The sequence below is a fragment of the Homarus americanus genome, unplaced genomic scaffold, assembly GCF_018991925.1.
Source record: "Homarus americanus isolate GMGI-L3 unplaced genomic scaffold, GMGI_Hamer_2.0 scaffold6317, whole genome shotgun sequence".
NCBI lineage: Eukaryota > Metazoa > Arthropoda > Malacostraca > Decapoda > Nephropidae > Homarus > Homarus americanus.
Window position 1 is genome coordinate 20,709,238 of NW_024730668.1, and position 13,411 is coordinate 20,722,648.

The 13,411-nt window shown below is 37.2% G+C and overlaps 1 protein-coding gene across 1 annotated transcript; it reads left to right on the plus strand.

Annotated features, from left to right (window-relative positions):
- Window positions 1-2,302: 2,302 nt before the first annotated feature.
- LOC121867300 (putative peptidyl-prolyl cis-trans isomerase dodo) lies at window positions 2,303-12,678 on the plus strand. Its single transcript, XM_042367198.1, has 4 exons — window positions 2,303-2,458; window positions 10,655-10,867; window positions 11,703-11,758; window positions 12,258-12,678. The coding sequence occupies exons 1-4, from the start codon at window positions 2,404-2,406 to the stop codon at window positions 12,420-12,422; spliced, it is 489 nt and encodes a 162-aa protein (XP_042223132.1). The 5' UTR covers window positions 2,303-2,403; the 3' UTR covers window positions 12,423-12,678.
- Window positions 12,679-13,411: the final 733 nt, after the last annotated feature.

The window sequence follows — 13,411 nt, forward strand, 5'->3', positions numbered from 1 at the left end:
GACCCAGGCCCACACACCCCAGCAGGCGCATCTGATGGCTCTGTACCTGCCGTGAGGGAAGCACAACATTCATCGCCTCCACACAACCCTCCTTCTCCCTCTCTACTCCCACAGATGTTGTGTATCTAGACAGTTGTCTCCTCTAGCGGCCGGCTCATCCACGCCCTCGCCGTTATGGCTCACATGTGGCATGCACCGCCCGTTCTGCCTTTCATGTGCCATGCAACCCTGTAGACAAAAAGTCTCCTACACCTCCTGGAGGGAAGGGGGGAGTACTGTAGTGGATACCTCCCATACAAACGCTGTTTGTCGCTGAGTAACCGACCCGCGAATTCCCCAGTGTATGCCTCGTGGTCTAGGTCAACCAGCGCCGCCTTACATGACGGAGGTCAACTCACTAGCGTAGCTAGGGGGGGGGGCGGTCCGCCCCGGGCGGCACTTTTGGGTCTGCTCATCACCCATATCTGCAGCTACTGGAGACGTTAATCCATCCCTTTGTATCGGCGGCAAGTTAATCCTTGTCGTGTCTGACCTAACACCTGACCCACATCATCACGGCCACGTCATGAGCTACACCCTTGCTATGAGGCCCCCCGCCACACACACAACCTGTAACCTGTTGAGGATTAAGGAAACAACTTCAAACAAGTACGCCAGTGAGCTCATGTGGTGTGGGTCAGGTGTTAGGTCAGACACGACGAGGATTAACTTGCCGCCGATACAAAGGGAAGAATTAACGTCTCCAGTAGCTGCAAAACCATGCAGTCTCGGGTCATATAAGTTCATGTACAGCCGACCAATCCACCAGTTACAAGCAATTCACTTCAGTTCTCCACAAGTCTCCATCGTGACAAGACGAGGGGAGGCTAGACGACTTTTAAGTTCTCTTGTGTTTTCGATCCAGTTATTTACTTCGTTGGAAGACATAATACTATAAGGTAAGAAATATTAAAGTATTGGTTAAAAAATATTGATGTGACTTTTGCTGCGGTACTGAGATTAAATATTAAGATTTTGTTTCACAGCATTGCGATTTTATACTAAGACACTATCCTCACTGGGGTACAGACAAAAGCCCCCCCGACAAAAGCCACCCAGACAAAAGCCCCCCAGACGAAAGCCACCCAGACAAAAGCCCCCTACTTTGATCGGGGTGGCTTTTGTCTACAACATATATATATATATATATATATATATATATATATATATATATATATATATATATATATATATATATATATATATATATATATATATATATAGAGTGAGTCACTGTGCAATATGTATTTTTTGTAGGGTCACGGGGGGCGGCAAACTCAAGGGCCGCCCCGGGCGGCACACACTCTAGCTACGCCACTGGGTCAACTATTAAGCCACGCCTACCTCCGCTATATAAGACCTGACCTCGTACTGACCACTCTCTTTTCTACCTACACCAACCAGCAACCAACACCTCCTCCTCCTCCTGCCTGGCGGCCCTCCCTCCCGCCGGCGAGCATGGCGACCCACAAGCTTGTCCTCCTCTGAGCATCCTCACCAACCAGCTCTCTCTACATCACGCTTGTAACCACGCCGCCACTTCCCAGCACCAAGCTGCACTGTACATCCAATACAATATGTATACAGAGAGCACATTGTGAGTTTCCTTTCTCCATCCCATCCTGAATGCGAACCCAAACATCTCGTGCCCCACAGTACAACAACACTAATTTTACAACATGTTCAATATCATTAGGTAAATTTTTCTTATCATAAATTCCACCCCACAAACTGCCTCTCAGTACCTGCGGTATATTATTTATATATCGTGTTAGCTGGGAGCAATGGACCGACGGGCGGTAGTTAAAAAAATGTCAGGTTATCAATTACCCAGGATAAGTATTCATAGAATCCCATAAACTTTATTTTCTTATTATGGATTATTTATACGGTATAAAAAAATGCAGAGTTCTATCTCTCATAATTTTTAAATTTTAATTACTGTACTAACCCTGTTATGCACTTAAAACACCTTAGTTGTTGCAGCGCAATAATAACATGTAACAAAAACAGCTACAATGTATTTCTTTTAACCAATATAATTAACAACAAAATTAATATAGTCGAGAAAAAATGAAGAGGACCTTGAAATTTCTATCCTCAGAGTGATAACCTTATTTACTGAAAAGGTGAAAGGATGAATAAATATTCCAATTTCCTGCACAAAAGCCCTCTATCCTGCCATTCTTCACAGACTCAAAAGAGAGGTGGATAAAGATAAAAGAAAGACATTAATGATGATGGGATGGAGGAGAAAAGTGTTGTGGCGAGGAAGCAACAAGGGCGGCAGTTCTGCGGGGCGCTGGACGGGTCAATACCTGGCACCAGCTGTACTGTGTTGTACCTACACCCTCCTGCACCACCATGGGGGATTCCGAGCTGCCATCGGGTTGGGAGAAACGTGTCAGCCGCTCTACGGGTATTGGAAATGTGTATTGATATTTTTTAGACCTATATAAGTGGTAATATTAGAGATTCTTTATATTGAAGGTTCCGTAAACACGTTAACCATGAATCCTTCAGCTGTTTGCCGCATCCCGCCGTGTACAGCACTGCGGTTAGAGTCCTGTGTTTATTTTTACCTATTTTTCGTGCTTAATTTGAATATTGTTATTTTTTATTTGGTATAACTTGTTTGATTTTTAAATTGGTGTATTGGGGATTTTGACAAAATATAACATTTGAGAAGTTTCCCATATCTTTAATGATACCCCTTAAAATGAGGAATGACCATGTTTTGCATCATGAGAACACATTTATTACTGTCATATAAGTTTGGCTAAAAGTTTACACAACTGTTACCTCCGGAAGGAAATGTGCTATGTGCTTGAATTTTTTTGTACACACTATTAAAATAAGAACATAAGAATGGAGGAAACTGCAGCTGGCCTATTGACCCATACTGGGCAGTCCCATTCACACCCAACCCCTATTGCTCATATATCCATCCAACCTGTGTTTGAAGCTATCCAGCGTATTTGAGTTAATGATGATATTTTTTGGTAACTTGTTCCATTCATCCACTACTCTATTTCCAAACCAATTTTTACCTATTTTGCGCCTAAATCTAAATTTGTCTAATTTAAAACCATTGTTACGAGTTCGCTCCTGGTTTGATAGTTTGAGTACCTTTGTAATGTCCCCTTTGTTTAGCCCTGACTGTCATTTATACACCTCGATCATGTCGCCCTTCACTCTACGTTTCTCGAGGGAATGCAAATTAAGATGCTTTAACCTGTCTCTGTACTCAAGATTCCTAATGCCCAGGATTAGTCTTGTCATTCTCCTCTGAATTCTTTCTAGGGATTCTATATCCATTCTGTAATACGGTGACCAAAATTGAACTGTAATCCAAGTGAGTTCTCACAAGCGCAAGATATAGTTTTAGGATGACCTCGCTAGTCTAACACTCCTTCGTAATGACCTAAGTACTTTATTTAGCCTTGTTTTGAGCAAATACACATTGTTTACTTGGCTTAAGATTCCTACTTATCATTACTCCTAAATCTTTCTCACAGTCGGATTTCTCTATAACATCGTTGTTTATCTCATGTCTGGTTTCACTGTTTACGTCTCCTAAACTAAGTACTTTACATTTGTCCACATTGAATTTCATCTGCCATTTTTCAGACCACTCAAAATTTTTTTTTAGATCTTCCTGAGTTTTGCAGAGTCCTCGTCAGATTTAATTACACACCCTATTTTAGTGTCATCAGCAAATTTACTTATGTTACATAGAACTTAATAGAACCTGACCAAACAAACTCATCCCATTAGGTCAAGCTGTAGTAGGTTTTATGCATTTTCGTGTGCATTTAAGTGTTTAATAGTGTGTACAAAAAATATAAACCAAATCACACTGAGCCAAAGAACCTAGAAAACCCTACCTAATGATTGTCATAAGCAAAAGAACCTAGGAAACCCTACCTAACGATTGTCACGAACGAAATTAACCCTAAATGATAACTTACCTTAATATTTGGCAAGCAAAGTAAGCAAAATAACCTAGAACACCTTACCTAACTTTTTTCACGAAAGCAAAAAATCTTAAAGAACTTACCTTAATATTGAGGGCAATTGCGTAGGAGCGCTTATTACATTGAAACTCGTATATTTTGTTATTGTGTAAGTTTCTTCCGCATTTGGAACATTTACAAGTGCACTTAATTAAATCATAGTAACAAATAAGAGCTAACAAACGAGAATCATCAAAAACTAGGCCTGATAATTCGCGATAAGAATAATCATAACCACCGCAGGCCAACGATGTAACGAGACGCTCTAACATGTAATAATCACGTCATGTACCCTCCCTTGGGGGAACTGTATAAGAGGGAGAACACACAGTTCAAAGAGAATTGTGATGAATGTTAAGGGTATAGAATGACAAGAGAATCCAATCAGAGTAAACGATCATGTAAAATTAGAAATATGGCACATTACATCATTTATTGCTTGATAATAAAAGAAAAAAGAAATACTATCGATGATATAAAGAAAACAGAGAATGCATTTAATAAATAAACAAAAGAATAAAGTGATATTTAAGTAATTGCAAGCTTAATAAAACTGCATAATTATTTTATTAAAAGGATCAGTAATAATGGAACAAAATTGATACAATTATACAGGAAGCGAGCAATGGCGGTGGGACAGGAATTGTGAAGCAGGACTGACTTACAGTAAGACAATAAATTTTGGCATTTGAAATGCACCTACAGACATAATTTTAATGCCATAACATAACATCAGTGTTCGCCGTGTTTTTACCCCATAATTTCCCTCACCTTTCGTGCCCCGCCTACTAACAAGGAATTTAAGATCGTAGGATAGAGTAATTGAAAAAAATTCTGAAAAAAAATATAGTAAAGAGTTGTCGTTTCTTTTAACCTACAGTACTTAAAATAATCTAAACCATAAGTATAGCAAAAATAAATAAAATCAACAAATAACTTCTAGTGGTAACGGTTTTGTAAACATATTCCTAAGTTAGTTCAGGAATAACACTCTTGGGTTGATCATAGTGATTCTGGTAATTATTTATGATTTCACGGCCGCTGATTTTTCATAGAAAACGAATTCAAAAGTGCTGCAAATTTAGTGTGTTTTATAGTGGACACTCGTAGTTTGGGCAAATGTGCTAAAGAGTGGGCATTTCTAAATTAAACCCAACCTAACTTTAGTTGATAAGTAAAGCAAGCGGCAGAAGCGTTGTTAGAAGACCTCACCAAGAAGGCAAATGTGGAGGACCTCACAGCCTATGCATTATTTGTTTTGATATTTATATTCTTACTATTTTTTCATCATTGAGTTCTGGTATAATAATAATTTTTATGGAAATTGATTTATTTTGGTAAACAATTAGGCGTCTAGGCGCGCATTACTTCATCTTTATTGGCGTGATGCGGCGGTATACTGCCAATCATCTCCGAACCCCCCCCCCTCTCCCCCAGGCATATTAAACTGTAAAAACAGTATTTTTTTTTTTTTTTTTTACAAGTTGCCTATAATGGCCCATAATATTTTTGGCTGCAGCTCTAGGTATATCTCGTTTTTTTCTAACAACTTTTCTTTGTAACGTTTCTGTCGCAAATAATTCGTTTTCTAGAAAATTACATTAATTTGTTAGATTATGGGCAATTGTAAAAAAAATTACTGAAAGAGAACTTACTATTATATGGTGTAATTTTAGTTTTTTGTGGATGTGAGGGCAGTGACCCACTCCATGTGGCTCGGAAACATATACTGACAACTGGCGTCGATCGAAAATGATTGGCTGTGTACTGCCGAATCACGCCGAGAAAGACATAGTGTGTGCCTAGTCACCTAATTATCTGCCAAGCGAAGCAATTTCCATAAAAATTATTATCATTCAGAACTCACTGATGAAAATATAGTAAGAATATAAACATCAAAAATATTTCGTTGGCTGTGGAGTCTTCCATATTAGCCGTCATTCTCAACAAAAGAATAAAATTTGAAACCGTAAGAGCTTGTTGGGTATGAAATATGTGGGTGGGAAGATGTGGATGTAGCCAAGTGTGCTTTTTGACCTATAGTAATGGTTAAGAACAAGGTGTCACTAAACTAGCGGTTCTGTGGCTAGGTTAGATTACATTATGTTTGGTTAGGTTGGATATCTAAATACAGGGATAAACGAAAATAAAATTTTGCCGAAGTTGACCCCATCATATTAAATAGAAAGTACGTACTTATATTGATATCTGGTACCAATGAAAGCATCATGGTGTGATTTTACATTTTTTGTGGAAGGTGAGAGTATGCTCGGACCGAGCAGGTCAGTTGTAAACAAACTGGTCAGACGACAACATGCGCTGACTCACTAGATTTTTCGGAGGAGTATTTATGGGAAATAATTTCTGAGGGAAATTTTCACTTGTTGCTACTATACAAAATCTAACTTGAAACTATGTTTTTCCGGTGGTTTATTATGTGTTATGAACGAATTTGACCTTCATTTTTGACACAAACCAAAAGTTTCTGAGATAACCCCCCCCCCCTCATCTCAGAATCTAGAGATTTGCTATAAAAATCATGGTACTGTAAAGTGTTCACAACTCCCTATAAACCATCATAAATTTTTTTTTAACCTAACCTAACCAGGGGGCTCCAGTCATTCAATGTTCTGGGTTTGTACCGCCACGTATGAACATACATAATAAAATGTTAAATATAGTATCTCGCTTATACGTAGTTAGTGCCAGAGATACCATAGAAGAAATGTCAAAATTACTGATTGTAGCTATAAATTTCCCGGGGTTCGTTTAGTTGCAACAAGTGAAATAATACCATTTCTTCACATACAAAGCATGTACAGTACAGACATCACTTAAGTGTCATATGATAATTTTTTGGCCTCTTTTAAAATACTTACTATACTAATAAGAACATCTTTGGAAAAAAATTTCAAAATTGAACAACTGGTCAGGTCAGGTTCTGTGTGTCGTATTGTTTTTTTTTACTTACTATCATGAATGAAATTGAGTTTTTTTTACATCATCATTAATTATGTACACAGCCGATGCTGGTGTGCGTGGCACTGACATCTTTGTTTATCGGAGCATCATCATGCATTGTCAAGGTTGTTGTCCAAGCATTTCATAGAGATAAATATTAACATTTCTGTTTCATATGACTAAGAAACAATAGCAGCAGCAGCTTTATAAAATGTAACTATAGAAAATAATAATAGCTTTCTTCCTAAGTTAATAATTATATCCCCGAAAAGAATGAATGACATTATTTACCCCTTTACTGTGGGATGGTGCTTTTAACATTTTAATTGGCTAATGCCAGATAATTTTATTCATCACAGGTGGTTAATAACAGCAGAAAGGTAAGATTTGCAATTTTCAACTTTTAACAATATGTACTGTATATTTATTAGTTTGGCAGTACACATAAACCAACAAAACAACCCACCTAACCTATGATTAAAGTTTATTGCTCTTATTATTGTTATTATTGTATGTTACTGTTTGGTTCATGTGGGCATATAGCAAGACAGACAAGATTTCATGTGGGGAAAGTTTGCTAGTAGATAAGCATTGCATATGTCACATGCAAGATGGCCATCATTGAAGAGGGTGTGTGACCAACACCTGTCATTGTTATTTACAGGACAAAAACTGGTAATAATGGAGCAGACGGCTAACACCAGAAGGAGTTGTTCGATTTCGTTCATTTTTTCCACAGATGTCCTTTGGATGATTGTAAGTAATAAAAATGATGCGACGACTTTTTATTTTAATTATAAGTATTTTTTGTTTTTTCTTATTCTGCAAACATAAATCACCTGCGGTGGGCAGGACATGAAGGATTAGGGAAATTGCCAGGAACACAAAAAAAACTGATCATATAACATTAAAAGGATGTGTCAGCATACTTTGTTTGCGAAGAAATTAATTATTTACCATAAATATTCCTAAAAAAAATATGCCGTGTCGGCGGCTCAGTGTGCTATTGTCTGCTCTTAAGTTTGTTTCAGTAGCTGATAGTACTCTCACATCCACAAAAAAAAAGTAAAATTACACCATGCCGCCTCAAGAAATCTACTTTCATTGATACCAGTTATCAAAGTGCAAGATCTTTCTGTTTAATATGCCAAAGGGGAGAGTTCTCCTAGGAAGTTAGGTAAAGTTTGGTGGGTTTCTTTGGTTAGTTCAGATCCTATTAGGTTCTATGCATTGTCGTATTGTTTTTATTACTTATTATCACCCAAAGAACATCTGTGGAAAAAATTAAACAACTCCTTTTGGTGTAAGCCGTCTGCTCCACCTTTACCCAAAAACCTGAACAGGAAAAGTTATATTCTTTCCCATTGTTTTTAGTCTTGAGGCAATAAAATTTTTTCTATGGGGATTATTCCTTGGGTGGCCACTGTTCTTAAATATTACCAGCTCTGTATTGAAGATACTGTAAAGCTAAAGTTTTGCAAACACCGGCAAACGACCCTAAATCATATGGTAGTGTAGGGATACAAGTCTAAATTGTATGTCAGTGTTGGGGGAATAATTGCCCAGTAGGTGAGTACAATGACCAGACTAGGTTTGGTTCTTTTAGTTATGTTTTATTTCCTCATTTCCCTCTCCTTTAAAGCACTGGTGGGGTCAAGATTGACAAGGGAAGAAAGGTCATAAATCAGTAATTATAGTTTCATTACCATCACTGTGTTCAGTATGAAAAAAAAATATATAAAAGATTGCTGTTTTTCGTGCCTTAACTGTTTTCAGGTGATTACCATGCAACTACCGAAGATAAAGTTTTCTTGCCTCATGAAAAGGCCAGAAAATTTTGAAATTACTGTAGTACTGTACAATTTTTACAATATTTTCTGTCCTCAACACTAATCTACAGTATGTCTAGTAATTCTGAGTTCCAGTGCCTTAACTCCTATTTTTAGATCCAGTATGTATCATGGAATCCATTCATAGACGGGAATTTTTTTTAATAGATAACTATCATTTTAGGGTAGGTTGGTTCATTATATGAATGAATATTCCCAGATAATTTGATATGCATTTATTTAGTAAAGGTTCATAATACATGAAGTGTCAAGACTTAATTTGAATGTGGTCCTAATGGCAAACAATCCCCACCACTCAATTACTTCTGGCAACTGCTGGTCAATACCCACCACCTCAATGATATAAAGAAAATATTCTGACACTTTATTTACTGAACTTAATAGGCTAATATAGTTTTCATCTATAATCAAATCATGTCTATGAAAGAAACGAGATAAACGTCCTGGAAGTACAGTACAGTGAGTTCTGCTATAACGCGAATTTGCTCTAACGCGATTTATGAATTAGGAACGATATTTGTATAACTCGAACGCTTGTTTGCTATAACGCGATTTTTCCTTACTATTTCTCCAATTTTGTGGTATTAACTGTGAATATGGTAAAGAAGAATATCTCCAAGAAGCGTTCTGGTGATAGAATTCCCGGTGATGATCGTAAAAGAAAGGATATAACACTTGAAGAGAAGCTCGATGTTATCAACCTCAAAATCACCCTTCTCCCCCATCAAGTTACATTCATATTTTTTCAAGGTAAAGTGTTACATTTACTGTATGATTTCATTATTAGATATGAATGTAACATTTATTTAGACTGTGCTATCCTTTGTGTTAGGCTAACTACTAAATTTTTTCGATTTCGAGTAATCTGCACCTAACCCTATTTTCTCCATAAGCCCTGTTATTTCTATTACGCGATTTTCTATAACACGATATTTTACAAGAACACAATTATCGCGTTATAGCAGAACTACCTGTATAGGATGTCTTAAACATCCTGGAAGTATAGGATGTCAGTTAAACATGCTGGAAGTTTTACCTGGCTACAATGCCATGATTAATCACTATTATATCAGTAAACACTAATAATAACGGTAAATCCAGTGAAATATGGCAGGGAGTGAGGAGAGTTACAACTGCAGATGACTCTCTAACTTGTGGTTACTCGCTCGAAATACATATCTTGTATGTAGTCTAATTTGATAACGGTGATGGGCACAGTGATATGTGTGTGAAGTGAACATATTTTTGACGTAGTGGGCTGTAACTACGTTGCGAACCCAGCCGTGCTCTGACTCCCTTCCCCAGTGTGAGGTCATGGCATACACTCAGCGCAGCAGCAGCCACACATCCCTGAGTCAGCTGGGTGGCTGCATGGCTGAACTGTGTCACACTGCCCAGAGGATGGTTTGAGTGTGGCAGGAGCTACTTTATGTACATGAAATATGTGCTACATAGTAGAGTAACATTGGATGAAGCCCTTTTCATATCTGACTCAGTTTTGAACCCTTTACCAATAGATAACTACTTATATGCTAAATTTTTACCATATACTTTATATATACAACCACTGTTAGCTGCTTCAGTTTTTTCTCCAAAACTAAATGCAGAATTCTCATAAAATGCTTCAAGATGGTTAATATCAACAATGTAGAGAAAAATCATGAATTCACTTAAATGTACTATACTGGAACATGGGCAGAGGTGGTTCATATTTATGCAATACAGATATTCTTGTGATGTTTTTTATTGTATTTTCTTGTAAATACAGTACCTGTATTGATGTTACAGGTCAGACCTACTATCTCAATGTATACACCAAAGAAAGCCAGTGGGATGCACCAACAGAGCCAGCCAAACCAGCAGGAGGGAGTGCCGGTGGTGGTCCTGACCGTGTGCAGTGCTCCCATCTGCTTGTGAAACATGCAGGTTCTCGTAGACCTTCTTCATGGCGCCAAGAGAATATTACTCTTTCTAAGGAAGAAGCTATGGACCTCCTAGAAGGTGAGAATTGATTACCTTCCCTTAGATTCTCTCATTTTCCCAGGTCTGCTTATTTTGATACCTCTTGAACAATTAAGGATTTAGGGATAGTGTGAAAAAATTTGTCATATTCTTGGGTACAATATTCACATAAAGTTAATAGATTTGTAAATGAAAGAAATGTTTGACAGTGAGCTGAATAGGGTTTGCTAAAGGGATATATAAACCTTTCAAAAGAATGGTAAATGTAATTGGAAAAAGAATTATTCTGAGGTGGATGATAGAAATAGGGGGGAATGAGGAGATGATCGGATGTGGTGAAAGATACACTGAAAATGGGGGGAATGGACATTTGGGAAGCAGCTGTGTTACATGGAGTTGTATGTGTGTGTGTGTGTGTGGGGGGGGGATCTCCCACCCTGTTGTTAACTTTTCACAATTCTGTTTAAGGCTGGCTTATGATGCATGATGTTGGGGTTAAAGGTTTGGACAAATAGCTAAAAAAGAAAAGGAATTAAATTTTGAGATAAAAGTAGCATTGTGTTAAAGTATACAGTACACTGCAATACATGCTTGAATATTGTATGAATACAAGTTTAAGGGGTTGAGTACTATACAATACTTGTGTTGGAAAATTAGTGGGCAAACAAGTAATAAAAATGAATACACTGATTTTCTTTGAGCTGCACATATGCCATTATGATTTATAACAGTTCAACTACTGTACAGTACAGTATCTCATTAATTACTGTCCTTTGAAGGTATCTGAAATGTCAAATAGGTTTATTACATTGTGTGTTTAATGTGTTTATTATTATTATTTTTTTACTGAAATCATGTATTTTTTCTGTTAAAGGATATCGTAAAGAAATCACATCAGGACAGTCATCATTTGCTGAATTGGCTGGCAGGGTGAGTTCAACTTTTTTTCGTATTTAAAGTACAGTGCATCATTTTTTTTTTTATTAATTCTGATACCTTTTTCTACACTATTCAGAATCTACAGTACAGTAGAGGTTACTCATAATGGGCCTGCTCTATACGTACACCATTATTGTGAACATCTGACGGGGTACCTATCTTTAAGGTGTGATGTCCAGAGATACTTCAACATAGTTTTAGAGCATGTAACAAAAAAGTAGCAATCAAGCCTTTTAACCAGACTCTAGGGACTTCTGACCCCTTGGGTTTCACTGTAGATTGGCAAGAAAATTGTCTATCCTATACTGTAATGGAAAACCCTTGGTAGCAACTACTACCTTTATGCCTCAGTAACTATTTTACAGCAACCAAACATACAAAGCATTTGTGATATTTCCTTGTAATTCCAGTAAATTACTCTATACAAAATCATTATTCATAATAGGAAAAGACCAAAGCTTCCCAGTCATAGATTTTTCTGCTCTTTCAGGTGTCAGACTGTAGCTCAGCCAAGCGTGGGGGAGACCTTGGACTCTTTGGAAGAGGTGCCATGCAGAAACCCTTTGAGGATGCTGCATTTGCTCTTAAAGTTGGAGAGCTGAGTCAGATGGTGGACACAGATTCTGGGGTACACATTATTCTTCGTACAGCATAGATTGGCTCCACAAACCTCCATTCTTCAGCTAGTGGCTTAAAACTTGATGTGATTAATTTCCTGTTTTGTCATATACTAGACACTCAGGAATTTATTTCTTTTAAGTGTTAAAATATATTTGCAGTTATACTAAGTTTCGTTACAGAAACTTTCATTGCCTCTTAGCTTTCAAATGCAGAATAGTTTAAAGTTAAAACAGTCATTTAAAAGGGATTAGGCAATGCTTCAGTATCAATAAAATATTACAATAAAATAATCTTGCCATTTAATTAACCTAATTTTTTTTTATTTCAGTCTTATAAATCACTTACTGAAAATTCTTTTATCACCAAGTACAATATATTATGATGATTGTTCATAATTAATATGATGATATCCTTTATTTTTAACCTTATTGATTTTAATTACACCATGTTTCAATACTGTACGTAATCACGTTTCCTTAAAAGTCGCCATGAGTTTTTAATCCCTGTAATAACTCTTCTAGAGAGAGTATGTGGGAGTTTTGCATTGGCATAAAATTTTGATCCATTTATAGTCTAGGATGGTCCGGCATTACTTTTGAATACAAAGATAGTAAAAAACTCCTTCAACTGCACAAAAATCACATTTGGTTCAGTCTGGATTACTATAGGCATAAAAATCCTACCTCCAGAAAGATTTAACATCCCTAAAAAAAGGTGCAACATAGCGACTAAGATGATTCCGAAACTATGTCATCTTGATTATCCGAGTAAACTGAAGGCCTGAGAACGAACAACCCTTCAGACAAGGCACGATAGGGCAAATCTCATTGAAACATTCAAAATACTAAAAAAGATGGAGAATGTGAACCCGAGCCACTTCTTTGTGATAACAAATACCACTGACAGGAGGAGACATAACTTTAAGTTTGCCAAATTATCATGCAGTATAAACATCAGGAAATTCTTCTTCAAACCTATGGAATGGTCTACCAGCCCAAGCTGTGGAATCACATATAGGACTGG

Excerpts from the sequence above, each read along its gene's own strand:
- LOC121867300 (XM_042367198.1), top strand. The coding sequence starts at position 2,404 with ATGGGGGATTCCGAGCTGCCATCGGGTTGGGAGAAACGTGTCAGCCGC. Across the intron at positions 2,459-10,654 it reads ACGTGTCAGCCGCTCTACGG|GTCAGACCTACTATCTCAAT; the intron begins GTATTGGAAATG and ends TTGATGTTACAG. Across the intron at positions 11,759-12,257 it reads TTGCTGAATTGGCTGGCAGG|GTGTCAGACTGTAGCTCAGC; the intron begins GTGAGTTCAACT and ends CTGCTCTTTCAG.